This window comes from Syngnathus typhle, linkage group LG8 (genome assembly GCF_033458585.1).
Source record: "Syngnathus typhle isolate RoL2023-S1 ecotype Sweden linkage group LG8, RoL_Styp_1.0, whole genome shotgun sequence".
In the NCBI taxonomy this organism is placed as follows: Eukaryota; Metazoa; Chordata; class Actinopteri; order Syngnathiformes; family Syngnathidae; genus Syngnathus; species Syngnathus typhle.
In genome coordinates this window covers 15559539-15580930 of record NC_083745.1, presented here as the reverse complement: position 1 = coordinate 15580930, position 21392 = coordinate 15559539, and the positions used below count along the sequence as shown (strand labels likewise).

Sequence of the window (21392 nt, the reverse complement as noted above, 5' to 3'; positions counted from 1 at the left end):
TGGAATAGGTAGGCATAAGATGAATAGTTAAAAAATATTGAAAAGGGTTGAGTCAGTGAAAAAATAATTAGAAATTAGAAGGGAAAAAGGAAATGTTGCAAAATGTTACCGCAATGTTGAAAGTGAAAATGTGAAATTTTAAGCTAGAAAGTGAGAGAAGGTGAATTGGAAAGTGAAAGAAGGTTAATTGGAGGAATTATGTGGAAGAAAATGAGAAATATTGAATGTGCCATGAAGAATGAATGGTGAAATATTGGGTTAAAATTTGTAAATTTCTCAAAAATCGTAAATATTTAGAATACTTGGCATGAATATTTGGAATGTGTTAAAAGTGGAATGAGGTGAATCAGATGAATTCGTAGAAGTGGTTAAGTTAAAAAATGAATAAATAAAAAAGAGGCAGAAGAATGCAGAAGAAGTTGAATAATGATAAAGTCAAGGCAAGGCAAGTTTATTTATATAGCCCACAAGCAAGTCTCAAAGGGTTTCAAATGTACAAAAATTGACAATTTAAAGTACAGGAACAATAAGTGTGAGGGCCACAATGATGATCATGACAGCAAAAATATTCCTAATTGGTTTTGATAGGTAGAAAGGGGGAGCGTGGAAGGTTTTCAAACTTTGTGATATAGCGTGACTCCATTATCAAAGTAAGCTTTTAATTTTAAGAATTAGCATCAACAAAAATGAGAACGATAATCTTCAAGGTGATAGCGTAAGTGGCAGGAGGAAGCTGTGTATATTGTTTTTAAACATTATTTTTGGTATCATTATTTTTTAGGAGGGTCAATTATGCTTGTGAGAAGATGACTGAGGGAACAAGGTAACAGTAAAAGGGAGTGCTCTATAAATTGTTGGTTCTTTGCCAGAGGGAGTTATTTGGAGGGATGAATTTAAACTGAAAGCCAAATGGAACTGTTTAGTGGAAGAAATATGGGAATGTGGAAATATTGAAGTTACAGCTCAACACAAAGTGTCAAATAGTCTAAGTGAGAGATGTGAGCAAACTAAATGGGGAGTTAAATCATGTTCCGGCATTATGCATATTGGCAAACGAGGAGAGGACAGGAAACCAGACTATTAGATATTAACTTTGGATTTAAAATAAAAAAGGGAAATTTTAATTGAGGAGAAAATTTTGCGTAGGGAGGATTCCTTTTACAATTTAATATTGTATGGGGTTTTATGTGTGTTGTGGAATGACAGTTTTTTTGTAATGGTGTATGAATGTCAAGTCTGTGCTTGTGGTGTGGTGTTTGTGTATTGTGAATGGTTGACATGATTCAAAGTTGGGGTGATGTGATCACAGCAGAGGATAACATTCCTCTCACCAGAAAAATATAAAGATACTACAGATTTCAAAAAGCACGATTGATCAGGACTAATTTTGGACTAAATATGGGTTTAGGATTACTCAGGGGCACCATCGACAACAAAACAGTGCGATGGAGAAGGCCCATTTCAGTAATATGGTTAGACAAGACAGAACTGGTATCGAGCATTAAGACTTTGGACGATTTGACGTGTGACGACTTTGAGCTCACCCGACGGGGTGACGGACTAGGTGGACAGTGACCAAATGTTTGACGCTTGAGCTTGCTTGCGACAAGTGCACGCTCTGCTTTGTTTTTCTGTGTGACTTAATTTTTTTGCAGCAGCAGCAACAGCCACCAGCCAAGGAGCGGATTGCGCGCTGCTTGCGTAACTTGTTTTCGTTCTTGCAGGTTGTCAATTGCGTTCGTGGAAAATTTGTATTGAATTTACAAGAATATGTTAACCTTTGCCCTTTTGGTTTTTATGATGAACTTGTTGATGACATGGTTTTCAGGACATGATCCGCGGGCGCCAGGATCCATTTTATGACTGTTTTTATTTTGATACTTGATGTCTGTTTTTGTGTGTACAAATGTCCGCTATCAGCAGGGCTATAAGCTCACTGACAGGAGTGCGATGATTTTTGTTTGTGTTGCCGAGCGTGTGGTGGACGAGCTAGAGGTTCCGCAGGCCTGGCTACAATGAGTGTGGTGATGTGAGGGGATGCTTAGCAGGTTCCTTTTGATACATAATGACACATTGGGTGAATGTGTCAAAAGGGGGAGTGGTAAAATAGAAATGGGTGAGTATGTGGTAAAATAGAAATGGGTGAGTAGGTGGTAAAATAGAAATGGGTGAGTAGGTTGTAAAATAGAAATGGGTGAGTAGGTTGTAAAATAGAAATGGGTGAGTAGGTTTCAATTTGTAATTTTGATATCCAAAGTTTTTTTTCCAAATCCACTTGTTTTTAAGCTTTAGTTTAGTTTAGTTTATTGTTTAGCACATATTATTATAGCAATAACAGTGCAAGGAGGGAGACGAAGCCTAGGGCTTGTAAAGAGCTCCACTCCAGTACAAACAAAGTGCAAAAACAAACAAAGCAAACAAAGTGCTGTGTCGTCAAATGTCATTCAAGTGTTTAAAAAAAAAAAAATACATATATACATATATACATATATATATATATATATATATACACATACATATATATACATACATATACACATATACATACATATACATACCCATATATATACATACATACCCATATACACACACACATATACACACACACACATACACCTACATACATACACACACATACACCTACATACCTACACACACACACACCTACACACACACACCTACACACACACACACCTACACACGCACACACCTACACACGCACACACCTACACACGCACACACCTACACACACACACACCTACACACACACACCTACACACACGCACACGCACACACACACACACACAGACACACACACACATACACCTACATATACATGCATACACACACACAAGTAACCAAACAAAAGCATAACAAGCTATGTATTAATTCGTCATATTTATACATGCATACATAGTACGAATGTGTATGCATATATACATAAACAAATACACTATACAAAATGAGAAACAAGAGAACAAAATAGTCACATAGCGATGTTGAAACAATCAAAGAGACACCAGGTAGGAGTAGCTTAGAGGGGACAGAAGAAACTGCAAGCAGAAAAGCTTTAACAGGACATGCCAGAATTCAACTAGCAGTGATGGAAGGAGCAGAGGAAGACCAGTGACATCTGGTTGTGGTGTGGTGACAACAAATTATAGCATCGCATGCCAAAGAATGCATAGGGTATCTGTGCCCTCGTGTCTTTGATAATGCCTGTAGTGGTTGTCCCCATTGAAACACAGAATCTCAATTGGAACATGGAGTCCCCACTGGCGGGGCTCCTGAAGCGAGCCAAAAGAGACTTTTTGCCCCCATGGTTGAGCGACAACGATCCAACATATATTGACGCCATAGGTGTGCCAGATAAGTATGAACTCGTTAATCAAGTGTCCTCGGGATTCGAAAGCATTTTCCTATGGATCACCCCCAATAAAAATGTGTCATTTGCAGCGGTACATGAACAATTGGCTTTGATGTCGTTCCAAAATAGAATTGCGTTGGACATGCTATTGGTTAAGGAACATGGTGTGTGCGGAATGTTTGGTGATGCATGTTGTACTTTCATCCCCAACAACACGGCGCCAGGGGGCCGACTGACCCAGGCGTTGGAAGGACTAAGGACACTGAATAAAAAGATGAAAGATCATTCAGGTGTACGCACCGATATTTGGTCTGATTGGATGAAAACGTTCGGAAGCTGGAAAGGCCTCATCATGTCTGTGCTCGTTGCTGTGGCTTTACTGCAGTGATGTTTTTGTTGTTGTATTCCATGTATTAGGTCACTCACTGTCCGGTTGATCGAGAAAACCGTTGGCCCGTTGTCACCGAACGGCCAATATACCCTGGTGACTAAACATGAGCCACGGGGGGAAGAAAGGACCGACAGCATGCTGGTCGCTGCTTGCTAGAGTAACGGGTGATGACCTCATAAATGAGGTCATGAGAGGGAATAAAGAGAAATGTACTTTCGGCAGTTTGCAAACACATTTGATTAAGGCTCCGTTAGACACATATATCCATATCAATATAATTCCTAGTAGTAGTGTGGTCGCTTAATAAGTGGAAAGGAATGTGCAGGCTACATGAATTTGTTTTCTTCAAAGTATTGTGGAACAGGAGGTCCAGAAAGGGAGCATATCTCAAGGCCGATGGGAACGCGAAAAACAACTCGTCTTTGTGGTCCAGACACCTGTGCTGAGCAGGGGAAAACCCAAACGAGGAGGAGCTGACCATCGACCATCGACCAATCACCACACAATCTTTTGCATGTTTGAATATTCATATTGTGTTTCTTTAAAACTGGGCAACCCGGAAGAATGTGTCGTCTTTTCTGGTCACGAAGGCACACGAGTTTTTGTGTTAAGGACCCAAGACCCAGGCGCCTGTATTAGCTTGCTTTGTCAGGATTAAACAATTGGTAAATTCGGTCTGATTGATCTACTGGTCTTCTCTTTGACAGAACGAACTCGCAAAATTGTTAGGTGCGCCAGTGTGTGGATTAGAACATAGCAATTCTTGTGTTAAGTGTTGATGACAATTTGGAGTCAGATCAATAGCTAAAATCCGTATCCTAACAATATAAATAAATAATGTTTAACGACAACTCAAATAATAGTTACCGTCTTTTGCGCCCTATTAGGCGCACCGGCGTATAAGGCGCACCTTCAATGAACGGCCCATTTTAAAACTTTGTCCATATATAAGGCGCACCGGACTATAAGGCGCATAAAATAGAAGCTTTACTGCAACAAACAGGTTGACTAGGGTTGCGGTATGCACCCACTAGCCAATAACCAACGAACCCTCTGTAAACAATCGCGTTTCTCAAACGATCTCCTATAAAATGATTGGAACTGACTAAAGTTAGATCTAACGCATTGGTACTACTTACCTATGTTTCCCTTCCATATCGATCCGTAGATTTACTCGAAACATTAACAGAGCAGCCTATTTTGACATGAAATAGCCTCGCGCGTATAGCAGCTATCGTTATAGCATTAGCCATCCGCAATTTTCTATGAGCCTCAGCTCGCAATCTCCCATGAGCCTCAGCAAAGTGTAAACAATCGCGTTTCTCAAACGATCTCCTATAAAATGATCAGAACTGACTAAAGTTCAATCTAACGCATTGGTACTACTTACCTATGTTTCCCTTCCATATCGATGCGTAGATTTACTCGAAACATGAACAGAGCAGCCTATTTTGACATGAAATAGCCTCGCGCGTATAGCAGCTATCGTTATAGTATTAGCCATCCGCAATTTCCTATGAGCCTCAGCTCGCAATCTCCCATGAGCCTCAGCAAAGTGTAAACAATCGCGTCTCTCAAACGAGCTCCTATAAAATGATCAGAACTGACGAAAGTTCAATCTAACGCATTGGTACTACTTACCTATGTTTCCCTTCCATATCGATCCGTAGATTTACTCGAAACATGAACAGAGCAGCCTATTTTGACATGAAAAAGCCTCGCACGTATAGCAGCTATCGTTATAGCATTAGCCATCCGCAAAAACCCATGACTCTCAGCTCGCAATCTCCCATGAGCCTCAGCAAAGTGTAAACAATCGCGTTTCTCAAACGATCTCCTATAAAATGATCGGAACTGACTAAAGTTCGATCTAACGCATTGGTACTACTTACCTATGTTTCCCCTCCATATCGATCCGTAGATTTACTCGAAACATTAACAGAGCAGCCTATTTTGACATGAAATAGCCTCGCGCGTATAGCAGCTATTCGGTGACGCCCCCTGACTACAGTTACCGTAATGTTGGGAAGCGATGCGACCTTGTAATTTACTAGTCGTACTAAAACGTATTAAAACATTTTGGCAGAGCACTGTGTACAACCAGTATGGATCAACAAATTCATCACTTGATCCATATATAAAGGCGCACCGGACTATAAGGCGCACTATCGACTTTTGATAAAAATTTAGGTTTTTAGGTGCGCCTTATAGGGGGAAAATACGGTATTTATTTAAATTTCAAAAACCAGAAGCCATTCATTTACAAATGTGATTGCACTTTAGTTTATATATTTAAATGTTCAGATATTAAGAAGTGATAGACAGTTTTTGCATGATTTGAATGAGGCATAATAAGATGCTTTTTCTCTCGAATATATTGTTATAATCCTTTGTTTCAGATGTAATCATTTTCTGTATAAAAATTAAATTTGGTGTTCAAAAAGTATTTTTTCAAACTTTAGTCTTGAAAAAGAGGGGGTCGTCTTATACATACACAACCACATTCACACACCCAAACGCTCACCCATGTACACTACACACACCTGCCCTCACATCCTTACGACCAATGTGTGCCTATACCTTTTGCCCGTTCGCCTGTATGCCCATATGAGCCACAGTGCCGGTTACTTGCCAATAATTTAGTAAAGCAACAAAAACTGAACCACGCCTCCCTCCTGTGTTCTGCCCAACACCCGGGGGCGAAAAGAGCATAACATTCCGAGCCAACCCCCTATACAGTCCTCAGGCTCCGCAACAGACAGCCACTAAAATAGTGATCCAATGCATTTTAACGTTTTGAAATTAATCGGCCGATGAATTAAGAATCAGTATTTTCTTTCTGCCGAAAATCAGCCTAAAAAGAAATCTCTATCTTAATCAGAATCAGGATTTTTTTCTGCCGAAAATCAGCCTAAAATAAATCCATATCAGTCGGGCCCCTGTGTACACTTTATTGTGCGTGTACACTGTACTTGTACACTGTACTGTACTTGTACATTGTGCGTGTGCATGTGTGTAAATCACAAAGAGACATTTGTGGCGCTTTCACTCACCTGCAGCAGAGAGATGACGACAAAGACGGTAGCCAGCGTGTAAAGATTTTCAGGTAACCAGTCTTCCAGCGCAGCAATGCAACCTTTCATGTAAATATGATCCGGCCACTCTGCCTGAAACAACAACAGTTTCAACAGATGGGCCATGGGTCGGCATGGCATAGAGATTGGGAGTTCCATCCCCAGCCCTTGTAACCAAGTGTCCACCGCTTCTGATGGCATGTCATCAGTAGGTGAATGAGTGAATGAGGAAGCAGTGTGAAGCCCTTTGAGTAGTAAAAGTAGAAAAAGCACTCTACAAGTACAGCCCATTCACCAAGGTCAAGAAAACAGGATGGCATTGGAGGCCATCCCCCAGATGGATGGATGGCTTGTCTTCGAAGACCACCTTTGGTCCCCTCATCAGTTCTTGCCGCGAGTCAAGCCTTTTTGCAGGAACAGATGAGAGGCCAAAGGCGCTCTTCCAAGGCAAGCGCGACAGCCCAGTTGCCTGTGGAGGAAACGAGCCATACCAATCATTGGCAGGCCTTACCTTGTCTTTCTTTCTCACGTCGTAGCCACACTGCGTGTTCAACACTGTGTCCTGGAGAGCACACATTTGAGTCGAGCGTTAGCATGGGTGCTGGGGAAACGCTTTTGTTCCAGCTCCGGCCCGGCGGGCAGGCGGTCGGAGTTACTCACGGCGGGATCGGCGACGCAGCAGGAGAACGGAACTCCGCACTTCTCTCTGCTTCGATGCGTTCCGTTGCAGCTGAAGTAAACGTTGACGTCCCAGTCGTCGGGATGTTGTGCACCGCAGCAGTGATTCTGCGGCACAAGCACACAGCGGCACTTTACAAGGCGGAGCCGCCCGCGTGTCGGATGTGTCTTACCGTCCTCTGCAGCGAGTCGATCAAGTTCTGCAGGTCAATGTCATCTCGGTACACTTTGATGTTGGCTAGGAAGAAGCCGTTGATCCATTCTCGCATCTGACTCTGGAAAAGCACGGCCAGCACGGCGACCGCCAGCTCCACCAAGAAGATCAAGCCAATGATGCCGCAAAACTAACATGCAAAGCACAGAATCAGGGATCAGTTGCAACTCATTTCTCTGGATTACTCTCCATCATCTCAACAATACGACCGACATCCGCCCGATGGCGCCAAGATCCAGGTTGCGATTGGGGCCGCGACTCGCCCACCTGCCCGATTACTCTGAGAAACCTCAGCTCAGGCAACCCTGGCGAGCTTTCTGCAGGCACTCTGGCTGCCTGCATCCGTCCGAGTTGGCTATACAGCTCAAAGTTATCCTTTGGCGCGTGGGACTGTTTTTCTGTACAAGCTTTGTGCTCAGTCCAGGTTGGACCACATCCAGCTCACGCGGCGCCCCAACCGCAACGAGCAGGGGAGAATATCCCGTCGACTATTTTCGCCGCCACAATCAATTTGCCGGACATAGACTTCAAGATGGCCTCTGTTTGCACGTACAAACTTGAGCAGGCAGAAGTTTTCTCGCAGAGCTCCCACACATCCCGCAAAGCTCAGGATGAATGTGACCGCGCCCACCAGCAGCAGCAACCACACCGGATCCAAACCTCGAAGACGGGTCACCTGCGCCAAGTCCAGCAGGACACCCTGAGGACACATTTGATTCTCAGGGTTGTTTAGGCTTAGGGTCGACGTCATCTATCTTACCATTCGGCTTTTACCTTTTCACTCCACGCCCAGAAACCCACGGCGATGAAGACCACGCCGACCAGCTGCAACACACACAGGCGGCCTTTTAACACAGCTTGAGACTCTGGCTAACTGTGGTTCCATTTTGTTGTCTGTCTAAAATGTTATGCTCAGTTGTCTTCTGTTCAAATTGCAGGTCTGTCACTATTTTAAGTGCTAAGTTGAGCACAGTGTACAAGAGGGAGGCCCCCTCTCCACTTTTGGGTAGGAGGATGCTGGGACAGGTCCTGATCGCTGTTTGTTCCTAACAGTTGTTTTGTGCTGGTCCAGGCACAATTCGCCCAGGAGAAAGAGGGCAAATATTTTGCATCAATCATGTCGTTCATTTCCTCCTCTCGGGCTTTAATGACAGTTTGAAGAAACAGAACAAAATGGTTTATTGAATAATTACAAACTCTCCGTTATTCGTGGCGTTTTTTTAAATGTTAGCATGTTGATGAAAACATGGGATTTGAACAGGGGTGTGTAGACTTTTGACCCTGTGACTGTGGGAGCACCTGGGGAGTATTCCAGAAAGCAGGTTCAACATACTCTGAGTCTATCCCTGAACTCTGAGTTGACTTACTCGAGATGGGAGACTGAGTATTCGGTTCCAGAAAAGCTAATCTGAGTTAGTTCAATCAACTGTGAGTATGTTAACCTGGAGTTACGCGCCTGCACAACCACTATAAAAAGCCATCATCAATGGAACCCCGATACCACGAGTCACCATGCTAACGAAGGAAAAACAGATGACCTTATTTTACCACAACGGAGTTGGAGGTCTTTTTGCAAGCCTACAGCAAGTACGAACATATTTCTCACCGCAAATCTAATACATCTGCGGCAGCGAAGGAGAGAGAGACGTCATGGGAGGAAATTGCTACCCGATGAGCAAGTTTGAATTTACTATTTCATTGATGTAACATCTAACCATGAGACCATAGCATAGTTATGAATTTAAGTAGGAATGAAATCGGATTGCACCTAAATGAAAATCAAACAGGAGAAAAAAGGACTTGGAAGCAGCTCAAAATTAAACATAAATACATTAGTCAAAAAATAAGGCATGTTTTGCAAGATTGTGATTGCACCTCACTTTGATTTTAATTTAATTTTAAATGGATTTACGCTATTAAACAAAGTCAATATTAGGTTGAACTAAAAAATTAATTCAGTGACTACCTCAAATCATTTAAACCCCAAACAAAATGTTTTTCAACGTCATCTCAGTTAATTCCACACTTTGTGGATTAACACTTGACACAAACGCATTTATGTTGTAGTCATTTAAAATGTGACGCTGTAGCTTACACTAACACTCATTAAAATACTATTTTAAAACAAACATTGAGTTCTGCTCAGCCAACAGAAAAAAAGTAATGCTCTGCATCCCTGATATTATAGAAAACGCCATTTGCAAAAAAAACGTAAAACTATGCAAAAAGTTTGCTCTGATGTACCACTACACCATCAGGCAACCCACGGCCAGAGAAGGTTATTGAGATAAATTATACTGTTCAAAAGAAAAGCGGTAGCATTCGAAAAAATATTCTTTTAGAAATGATAAAACGTCTAATCTGGGTCGGAAAGTCTATCGCGACGTAAAGTGTTTCGAATTATTACGACTTCGATGTTGATTGGATTCTGAATGAACGGGCAATCCATGATTAACCGCTTTCCTTGTGTGGGAGGAGACTGGTTGACACTATGGGTCTCTTATAGTAAACCTGCCAGCGAGCAGGTTATGTTCACAAAGTAAGTTATCACAGTAACTGACCCAGAGTTTAAGTTACCTGTCTTTCTGGAATGGATAACTCAGTTTCTTTCATTTCAAGGTTAATTTACTCAGAGTTTTCACATAACCCGCTTTCTGGAATACCCCTGTTCTATGGAACAGGATGTGCATAACACGTCACCGGTTTGACAACACTAAAGTAGAAGAGGAGGAAGACGAAACTCACCCAGAAGATGACGTTGTACGTAAACATGAGGTATTTGTAGCAGCAGCTGACCTCAGCGTTGTCATAGCGATAATAATACATCTGATAAACAAAACATGCGCATCAAGATGAATGTTGAACAACAAAGAAGCATTCAAGGCGGAAAGGTTTTATGAACGTGGAAATCTGGTGATTAACATGTAATAAAGAAGTTATCAAGCTGACTTGACTTTTTTGGGACATTTCACTGGACACGGCATACAAAAAGGAAGATTTTTTTATTATTATTAGATTCCCCAAACACACATTGTACAGGGAAGTTTCTTTCTTTCGTGGAGTGACTATCGTGAACAACTTTAAGTTTAAAAAAAAAATGCAGAAAAAAAAAGTGCGTCTACAACTTTTTTGAACTACTTTTGTTGTCATTGTAATATCAGAATAAATTCAACCAAAAATACCTGTAGCAGGTATTTCAAATGAACAAAGAAAATGAACCTGAACGAATTATTTTTGTCCTTGAGCGTATCTCGAATTGACCCAAGCCATTGTTTAAATGTTAAGAGTCTTTGGGCCCTTTGAAAGCCACTTCGCAAATCAAAAATTGTCTTTAGTTCTTATACTCGGGCAAACTTTGTTCCCAGCTCACCGGTGTTGTGCTTGATTTGGTTCCCCCGTGAGATTTTGGTTCCCTGCCGCGGGAGCGCGCACCTTATTTGGAAAGCAAAAAACCGATGTAGTACGGCGTCAGCACTACGTTGTTTTCAATAAAAACATGAACTCACGTTTGCGTCAGTCAATTTTAATTTTTATAAAGGATTATTCTCATTTGATGTCTTTAAATTCATCCACGTTCTACCATTGAAGCGGGGTGCATTCAAAGACCAGTCGTACAGATGGAACACTCATTCACTTCACCAAAACGCAACAATATAATTACATGAGCTCCTTGCATAAACCTCGATGCAAAAAAACTCCTCTTTTTGGGTACAGGCTACAAGGAGTATATATTACAAAGGAGACTTTATACTTACCGTTTTTTTCCATGTTTAATGCGCAAAATGTAACTAATTTTTGTCCTAAAATCTGGGGTGCGCATTATACATGGGTACAATTTTTTTTTTCAGAAAATCATGGTACAACAATTTTTGAAGAAAATCTTGTCACGGATGGAGTGTGGAAAGGAGCAGGGCGACCAAGTCCAGCTTGGACCAGGGTTCATTGGAGGAACTCAAAACACAGACTTGGTAAACTACCGTTTTTTTCCGTGTATAGTGCGCCCCCATGTATAGTACGCAACCTAAAAATGGCATGCTGATGCTGGAAAAAAGCTTGTACCCATGTATAATACGCACCCAATTTTTATGATTTTTTTTAAAAAAAAATTTAATTTCTTTTTTTTTTTTTTTTTTTTTTTTTTAAGTCCCAAAGATCGTCACACACGCAGGGAGGCAATGGGTCCCATTTTTATAGTCTTTGGTATGGTCTTAACTAGGCTGGATGTCATTTTTTTTGTTGGCGTTGATTTGTCTGACTGCCCCTAAACGCACCACCGCGCTCCGTCCGCGCACGGGAAAGAGGCGGCTCTGTATGAGAGAGACGTTGAAGAGGAATAAAAACACCCTTGGAAACCAAAACTTGCCCCTCGTCGTGACTCGGAGCCGCAACAAATGTTTCGGATTTGTGTAGGGTACATTGTGACAGACAGCAAACTAGCAGGTGATCGAGCGAGCGTCTGATACAAGAGCATTGCGGTCGTATGGAGGGTGTTTGAAGTGAACAGCAGAGACGAAAGGAACAAGGCAAAGTGTTGTGAAATAAAATATTACCTGTAATACGCATTTTGTTATTTGCTGATTGAAACTGATAATTAAACTGTGAATTGAAACTAATAGGTGGAGAGTTATTTTTAAAGTCCTGATGTACTTTCTAAAATTTAAGTGGACCTCAGTGCGCACTGCGCAGGGAGCTTAATTTGGTGCGGTCGCGCAACCGCAGCGCGCCGGGCGCTCACTGTCGCATTGCTTAAAGAGCGCCTTTGTGTTTTAGGATGAACAGCAGAGACCAAAGGAACAAGGCAAATTGTTGTGAAATAAAATATTACCTGTAATACGCATTTTGTTATTTGCTGATTGAAACTGCTAATTAAACTGTGAATTGAAACTAATAGGTGGAGAACTGAACTCTCGCTCTTTATATAGCTGACGTGTCTTGCGCAACCGTTCTGCGCATCTGTAATGGCGGCCTCCGTATGACGTCCGGTCCGCGATGGAGATTAAAAAACAAACAATATTTGACGATAACACACCATCGAGGATTGCACCATCGCATCAAACGATGTGTCGTCAATTATGAATTTTACTAAGTGTGTTGGGCAGGATGGCTGAATGCGATGCGCGATTGACAACAAACAAGAAGGTGAGTTTTATTTCGGGGGAGATTTGTCATGTCTCGTCCCCAGTTTTGCTATGTGTCTAGGTTGCCATAGTTTCTGTTCGCGTCGCCCCTCTCTTCCTGTGTCACCTCAATCGATGTAACGTGTTTTGTATTTAAGTCCTGTCTGCCCCTCGCTCACCGTTGGATCATTGCATGTGTTACTGTCATTCTGTTCCTGTCTTTGGTAATGTCACCCTGTCTTTTTGTTCCACGACTTTGTCGGCCAGTCCTGTTGTTGGTTTTGTTGTACCATGACTTTCTTTAAAAAAAAAAAAAAAAAAAAATTAAAAAAAAAAAATTAAAATTTTTTTTTTGTACCCATGTATAATACGCACCCCAGATTTTAGGACAATAAATTAGTTAAATATTGCGCAATATACACGGAAAAAAACGGTAATATAACTTTCTAACAAAACCAACAACAGGACTGACCGACAAATACGTGGAACAAAAAGACAGGGTGACATTACCAAAGACAGGAACAGAAACCTGTGTTATTGTCAAATATTGTTTGTTTTTTAATCTCCATCGCGGACTGGACGTCATACGGAGGCAGTATCACTGCGCACTATGGATCTGATGGGAATAGTCCTCTTCTTGACTGACAATGAATGTGATAGTTTAATACAATCAGCAAATAACAAAATGCGTATTACAAGTAATATTTTATTTCACAACAATTTGCTTTGTTCCTTTCGTCTCTGCTGTTCACTTCAAACACGCTCCATACAAACGCAATGCTCTTGTATCAGACGCTTGCTCGATCACCTGCTCGTTTGCTGTCACAATGTACCCTACACAAATCCAAAACATTTGTTGTGGCTCCGAGTCACGACGAAGGGCAAGTTTTGGTTTCTAAGGGTGTTGTTATTCCTCTTCAACTTCTCTCCCATACAGAGCCGCCTTTTTCACATGTCCGCACGTCACTTTCCTCTTTTCATTTTAACCTAACTGATCGCGGTGGTGCCTTTACGGGCAGTCGGAGAAATCAACGCCAACAAAAAAAATACATCCAGCCTAGTTAAGACCATACCAAAGACTATAAAAATGGGACCCATTGCCTCCCTGCTTGTCACTCAGCATTAAGGGATGGAAATGGGGGGGTTAGATCACCAAATGATTCCCGAGCGCGGCGCCGCTGCTGCTCACTGCTCCCCTCTCCCCCAGGAGATGGATCAAAATCACACGGGGATGGGTCAAATGCATTAATTCACCCAATACACCTAATAGCAAATTTGCTACTTGGACAAAAAAAAAAAAAAAAACACTAGTTTCATAATATATCAAATGTTCACTCAATGGGGCAACAACCAAATATGTTACTTTAGTTTGATAATTTATCAAATATTTACTCAATAGATCCACAAATAGTTACTTGATAAAAAAACAGCTTGAGTTGCACTCAACAAATTCAACAATTTCCTTCATGTGTTATATATATTGCTTCTAACATTTTACAAATCAATTATTTGTCTTATAGAGTAATTACTCTAAAACGTAAGTTTCTGACGTTAGTGTAGAAATTAGCAGGTACTGCAATGTGGATTTTTGGTGCGTCTCTGGATCTATTTTGCTTGATTTATGTACGCTGTGTATCATACCCTCAACGTCGTAAAAAGAATACATACTCAAAACATACTTCTTCGTAATACCATTTGGGTATTCTTGTTTTGGTGGCAATAATTTGTTGGTAAATAGTTGGGACCATTGTGCGGCAGCATATTGTTGTCAGAAAACAATGGCGAAATGACGCGAAGTGCGCACTTACAAGGCGGGGTAAAATGGGTGCTTTGGTGACAAGTTTGAATTCAAGACAATATTGTTTGACCAACAAAGGAAAGAAAACATTATCTATTTGTTTATTTATTTATCATCCAATATTGTACAGTTATCAGTGCACAAATCATTTATTTACATACTATACACCGTTTTAAATGGGGGTGGACGTATTCTCACAGGGCACCCGTGAGGATATTTTCCCCCCTGTAACTTGGCCTAGGAATGAGGGAACCTGTTCAAAATTACCACACAACCTGAACAGACCGCCAGGAAGACAGAAAAAAACCCAGCTGGAGTCCAGCACTCACCGTTTTCAAAATAAGGGGGGGGAACATATCCTCACGGGGCAGCCGTGAGGATTTGTTCCCCCCCTGTAATTTGGCCTAGGAATGAGGGAACCTGTTCAAATTTACCACACAACCTGAACAGACCGCCAGGAAGACAGAAAAAAAACCAGCTGGAGTCCAGCACTCACCGTTTTCAAAATAAGGGGGGGGAACATATCCTCACGGGGCAGCCGTGAGGATTTGTTCCCCCCCTGTAATTTGGCCTAGGAATGAGGGAACCTGTTCAAATTTGGCACACAACCTGAACAGACCACCAGGAAGACAGAAAAAAAACCAGCTCTAGTCCAGCTCTCACTGTTCTACAAATAAGGGGGGGGAACATATCCTCACGGGGCAGGTGTGAGGATTTGTTCCCCGCCTGTAATTTGGCCTGGAAATGATCGAACCTGTTCAAATTTGCCACACAACCTGAACAGACCCCCAGGAAGATAGAAAAAAAGCCAGTCGATGTCCAGGACTCACCGTTCTCAAAATGGGAGGGGGGCACAAATTCTCGCGGCTTGTCATTTTTTATAGAGTTCCTGTTACAATTTTTATCCCCCCTCCCCACCATCTGTCACTTTGCTTGGGACAAAAGGAGCCTTCAGAACAGAGATTTCTTCTCAATTATTCATTCAAATCAATTCACTCAAATCATTCTCGTTTTGAAAGATTTGATCACAAAACGTGCGTTTTTCTTAAATGAACACGTTTGACATTGCTATAGTGTCAGCTTTTAATTATATTGCGCTGTCATTTTAAAGCAAATGAATAAATGCAACAATATTAATTTGCTTTGAAAATACCTGAGGAATAAAATGGATGGATGGATGGAGATCACAATTAAGTATAAAGTCTCCTTTGTAATATATACGGTTTTTTTCATGTATAATGTGCAAAATTTAACTAATTTATTGTCCTAAAATCTGGGGTGCGCATTATACATGGGTAAAAAAAATTTTTTTTTAATCCGGTTGTTCCCAAAGATGATCTTTTTTCTGAAATAATTTTACGTTTACGGACTTAAGTAGGAGTAAAAATTTGGGTGCGTATTATACATGGGTACAGGCTTTTTTCCAGCATCGACATGCCATTTTTAGGGTGCGTATTATATATGGGGGCGCATTATACATGGAAAAAAACGGTACTCCTTGTAGCCTGGACCCAAAAAGAGGAGTTTCTTTGCATCGAGGTTCATGCAAAGAGCTCACGTAATTATATTGTTGCGTTTTGGTGAAGTGAATGAGTGTTCCGTCTGTACGACTGGTCTTTGAATGCACCCCGCTTCAATGGCAGAACGCGGATGAATTTAAAGACATCAAATGAGAACATTCCTTTATAAAAATTAAAATTGACTGACGCAAACGTGAGTTCTTCATGTTTTTATTGAAAACAACATAGTGCGGACGCCGTACGACATCGGTTTTTCGCTTTCCAAATAAGGCGTGCGCGCTCCCGCGGCAGGGGGAACAAAATCTCACGGGGGAACCAAATCAAGCACAACACCTAAAGCAGCTAGCTGCCAACGAGCACGTAAAGGAAGTACAAGAAAGTATCGAAAATGTGGTCCAACTCACCTCTGGTTCCAAATAACTACTTTGCAGAACTTTTGCTGTCAAGATGTCGACGAGCAAAAGTTTTCGAGTCGTTTTTTTCACCCTTCCTCACTATACTTGAGAAGCTGAATGAACCAGTCGCTAAGTGAAGCTGGCCGACAAGCGTTGACTAAAGACAACATGAATTAGGGGACGCCGGACGAGCACAAAAAGCGATCAGAGCATCAGGGAGGCGCTCGAGATCGCCTAAAAAAAAAGGGGGGGGGGGGAATATAACCTCTTCCTGTTCTTGGAGATGCAGGCTCGTGCCAACTACCGCCACCGCGTGGACGGGAAGTCCACTAATAGTGTCACCCGCGGGGTACTCTTTTTATGGCTTATGGCTATGATCATTTTGGAGCGCTGCGGGATCCAAAACCGGCGCAAATCAACCTAGAAAGCTGTGGTCTGGACAATTTTAACCGCTGGGAACGTTGTTGGTTTTTTTGGCTACTTTATTCTCATTCTGCGGCGTTTGACCCTTTGCTGGGTCTTGACCGTTCAGATGAAATTAGTTTTTGATGACAATGGCTGTACCGGGACCATGAAGTGTCACCGGGGCGTGAGGACCTCGAGGACTAAGCACATTTCTTCAGTGAGGGATCAAGGGGGTGCCTGCGGGTTTTTTTTTTCCCTGTCACGTGTTCCAAAGCACCTTTCATTTTCGTTCTGTTTGTCTTTGCCTTCCTTTCTACTATTTTTCCTGCTTGTTCTGAACAAGGGCGGATGCTTCTTTCTCTGCTCCTGCACCCATGCGTCGCCCTGTATGCCAGGAAAGTCTCTGTCACAAATCAACAGTTGGCATCCCCTGAGATGTTTGCCACCAATAAGTGGACCTTTTTGGAGCTCCGGCTGGGAATCAGTGAGATGGCTGAATGGATGGATGAAAGGAAGGATGTGGGAGCACAGCAGTGTGTCGGTAACTTGGCACGCGATGGCAGCAGGCCCCGCCCCATCCCCATTTAGCGTAAGCCCGCTTATGGGCTCAGCTAATTGGTTTAGGAGCCGGCGTGGGCCACTTTGCGCCTGGAGCGAACCTGGAGAAGCCGTGCCAAGACTTTGCGCCTCATCACTTGCAAGTTGCGGCCGCGCACAATGGGTGCCCCCCCAGCCCCCCGTGGCCTGGCCTGATGGATGCGGAGGCTGACCTAGCGTAGCGGCAAAACCCAAGCACCAAGTTTTGTCCACTGTGTGCTCAAGATGCCCTTCATGCCGGTCAAGTTCAACCTGAAGAAGCGGGTCAAGCTGGCCCAGGGACTGTGGATCCTCTACTGGGCATCGGTCCTGGCCAGTGTCCTCCTCTTCGGCCTGGGTGTCTTCTTTAAGGTGGAGCTGCGCAAGAGAAGCGAGCTGATGGACGAGAACGAGAGCCACCTGGTGCCCAACCTACTGATCCTGGCCGGGCTGCTGGCCTGCGCCCTCAACAGCTTTGGAGCCAAAGTCTGCCACGACTCGCTGGACCCGCTCAAATTCTCCAAGTGGAAGCCCATGCTGAGAAAGTTCCTGCTGCTGTGCTGCATCTTCAACATTTTGATGCTGCTGCTGGCGCTGCTCTCTTTCCTCATGCAGTTTGCTGTCTACCTGACGCTATCGCAAGGCCTCAAGAATAGCATTCGCTTCTACAAGGACACCGACACGCCAGGGCGCTGCTTCATGAAGCGCACGCTGGACTTGACGCAGATTGAGTTTCGTTGCTGCGGCAACGTCAACTTTAGGGACTGGTTCGAGGTACAGTGGATCAGCAACCGCTACTTGGACATGAGCAACGGCGAAGTCAAAGAGTGAGTGCCGAAACCGCACGTCGGTTGGCGCCATGATTTTGTGTTTTGGAGCCAGTCGCTAAATAGCCTATGGGGAACAGGTAGGTCCAAGAGCTAATGATAATGAGGTCAGGCAAAACCACCACTTGTCAGGCTACCACCCAAAATTTTGGAGACATTAACACTGTTTATTGTCAAAGTCAGCAAGCCGATTTCAGATAGCTTAGTTATGTGTCAAATTAACACGCGCCAGGTGCAAAACCAATCATACTGATTTGCACAAACAAATACGGATGATAGAGTTTTGTCCACTCTACCTTCTATACAAGAACCACACGTGAGACAGTTTGGCCATTTTACGCTTGCAAGCGGCGAAAGTCATCAGCACCCTTTGTTGTACAGAGGTGCTTGAAAGCAGTCGGACCTTCGCTTCTTGCAAGAGAATATTTATTGAGAGAAAGCAGAGTGGGGGTGACCTCTGCAAACTGGTTAATCAGTGCAGAGGGTCTTAGCTCTTTGTTTTACAAGGTTGTGGAAACAGATACAAGTGGAGATAACTAATTAAGCAAGAATGTTTCCACATCATTTGGAAGTTTTCAACAACTGAGTCAAGGAAAAGTGGAAGGTTTTGTGTGATTTCAACATAATCACACGACCACAGTAATTTGTCAACCCTAGCAACGAACTTTGGACTTTTTGGTATCCAGTTGGCGGCAAACACGTGAGCTAGCTTTTTGCCCAATGACAGCCACAAGGTTACCAAAGATGGCTGGTGGCACAGAAAAGCACACAGACACACAAAAGAGGATGTAGGTCTCCACAAAACATGTTCAACTGACAGTAGACATGTGCCTTTGCCTTGCAGTCGCGTCCTGAGCAATGTGGACGGAAAATTCCTGATGGACAGTGTCCCGTTCAGCTGCTGTAATCCGGGATCGCCTCGACCTTGCATCCAGCACCACCTGACCAACAACTCGGCCCACTACGACTACGACCACCGCACCGAGGAGCTCAACATCTGGACAAGGGGCTGCCGCGAGGCTCTCTTCTCCTACTTCAGTGGCCTGATGACTGGCGTTGGCGTGCTTGTCAGCGCCTTCGTTCTGCTGCAGGTGAGCCTGACCTTCGCACTTCCGATTTGGCTGCCCCGGCTTCTTTCACGGACGCATGTACGCACGCAGCACCTCAGTCAAAATGGGTGACCGACTGACCAACCAGTCGAAAGATATGTCCTTAGGAAAATGTTCAAGTGTATCAAAACATGCTCGCTGAGGTTCAGGGACTATTCTGGAAGCTTTAATCCTCCTTCCCATGTCCAGATCAGGCTTCATGACTCAAGGCGCCGCAAACAACAAGCAGCACTATTACTGACCGGAGAGCAGATAAAATTACCAATACAATACAATTCTTTCAAAACCTCATTGTGTGTGTGTGTGTGTGTGTGTGCGTGTGTGTGTGTGTGTGTGTGTGTGCGCGTGTATGCGTTTGTGTGTGCGCATGGTGTAGTGTGCTGATATGGCAGGATTGAAGTACCTAAGCACGGCTTTGGAGACCATGAGTGACCCTGAGAACCCAGAGTGTGACAGCGAAGGTTGGCTGCTGGAGAAGAGCATCAAGGAGACGCTGGGGGAGATGCTGGCCAAAATCAAGATGCTGGGCAAGTCTAACCACGTCCAGGAGGGTGACGAGGCAGGCAACGCCTGAGACCCACGCACGTGCCCGCCCTCCCGCTTCCTCACAAAACCACCCTGTAAATAGAAACCTCACAGACACGGTGCCACCAACATCACTTCATTTTTTAGATTAGCATGTAATCGTGTTTTTTCACTTTTATACTCACTCACTCACTCACTCACTCACTCACTCACTCACTCACTCACTCACTCACTCACTAATCACAAACAATGGATGAACATAAAATCATATCCAGTTCTTATTACGGCTGACGTGGAACTTTTTTTTTTTACTTTTGCAGCACACAAAAACACACGCACACACACACACACACACAGCACATTATTGTAGAGATGTTTTCAAGTTTCAAGTCATCCTTTGTTCCTAACTAATATTTGTGATATTTTGTCTTGCAGAGATTTTAGTCCCCAAATGTATAAAGAGATTATGATTGACATGCAAGTGTCTCACTTATTTTTGGTCTCCTCAGTGGCATGCATGTGCAATACAAGTTCCCCCCCCCCCCCGTTCCCACATAATGCTAAATCAACTTTTTGTAGCTCCTTCCTTACCAAAATCACCCCATGTTGTTTTCTTCCACCTTGAAGTAAGTATATGTACATATAAAGTTCAAGTTCAAAGTTCAAAGTCACTTCATTGTCAATCCCTTCATATGTCAAGACACACAAAGAAATCGAAATTCCGTTTCCTCCATCCCACGGTGACGAGACACAGTACACGATAAACATACAAGTAGACGACACAAAATTAAAACAAGAAGGCACAAACAATAACTAATAAATAATAAATAAATAAAATGAGTGATGAATAAATAATAAACAAATAACCCAATAAATAAGAGGAGCAAAACTGAGCCAGTGTGCGTACAGCAGACAGTAAGCATAGCGCAAAGTACAGGACGCTACGCAGAAAGGGGGGGGGCGAGTTCAAGATCCTAACAGCCTGGAGTATGAAGCTGTTGGAGAATCTGGTGGTGCGGGAGCGCAGGCTCCTGTACCTCTTCCCAGAAGGCAGAAACTCAAACAAAGAGTGAGCGGGGTGTCAAGTGACATGGAGGTACGAGATGGTGTAAACTTAGGTAGTGAATTTGGCCCAGGCACATTGGCTATCCCAAAACATGTAGTAGTTCAAAATTTCACCAGGAGATGGTGTTAAAGCTTGACATAGGGGTGACCTGATGGAAATGAACAAATCTAACAAATTAAATAGTTAGCAATTGGGAGGACACGACCTGTTCAAACACGTAGATACGCACAATTTTGGAATATGAATTTGCTATGCCATCATTTTAAGATGCAACAGCTTGAGCAATATCAATATATGTGTTTAGGTTGGAAGAACCCATTACGTATTGTG

At 43.0% G+C, this 21392-nt stretch overlaps 2 protein-coding genes across 4 annotated transcripts in view; one reads left to right on the top strand and one right to left on the bottom strand.

The window, feature by feature from the left end:
- The window catches only part of tspan14 (tetraspanin 14), a 139113-nt gene extending 122325 nt beyond the window's left edge, over nt 1–16788 (bottom strand). Inside the window, exons 1-8 of one of the 3 annotated variants that reach the window (XR_009715241.1) lie at nt 16564–16788; nt 10470–10550; nt 8499–8549; nt 8278–8424; nt 7684–7854; nt 7493–7618; nt 7344–7394; nt 6812–6925 (exon numbers count right to left, since the gene is read on the bottom strand). Coding sequence is in view for 2 of the 3 variants with exons in the window: in XM_061285869.1 (XP_061141853.1) it covers nt 6812–6925; nt 7344–7394; nt 7493–7618; nt 7684–7854; nt 8278–8424; nt 8499–8549; nt 10470–10550 (741 nt within the window). In the remaining variant the exon portion in view is untranslated. Of the gene's footprint in view, nt 1–6811; nt 6926–7343; nt 7395–7492; nt 7619–7683; nt 7855–8277; nt 8425–8484; nt 8550–10469; nt 10551–16563 lie in introns of those variants that run through there. The other 2 variants (XM_061285869.1, XM_061285870.1) reach the window with 2 other exon arrangements.
- A 13-nt stretch (nt 16789–16801) lies between these two features.
- On the top strand, nt 16802–20472 carry prph2b (peripherin 2b (retinal degeneration, slow)). The gene is made up of 3 exons (XM_061285868.1): nt 16802–18362; nt 19207–19453; nt 19848–20472. Exons 1-3 carry the CDS (start codon nt 17782–17784, stop codon nt 20043–20045), a joined length of 1026 nt encoding a protein of 341 aa, XP_061141852.1. The 5' UTR covers nt 16802–17781; the 3' UTR covers nt 20046–20472.
- Nucleotides 20473–21392: the final 920 nt, after the last annotated feature.

Excerpts from the sequence above, each read along its gene's own strand:
- prph2b (XM_061285868.1), top strand. The coding sequence starts at position 17,782 with ATGCCCTTCATGCCGGTCAAGTTCAACCTGAAGAAGCGGGTCAAGCTG. Across the intron at positions 18,363-19,206 it reads AGCAACGGCGAAGTCAAAGA|TCGCGTCCTGAGCAATGTGG; the intron begins GTGAGTGCCGAA and ends TTTGCCTTGCAG. Across the intron at positions 19,454-19,847 it reads GCGCCTTCGTTCTGCTGCAG|TGTGCTGATATGGCAGGATT; the intron begins GTGAGCCTGACC and ends CGCATGGTGTAG.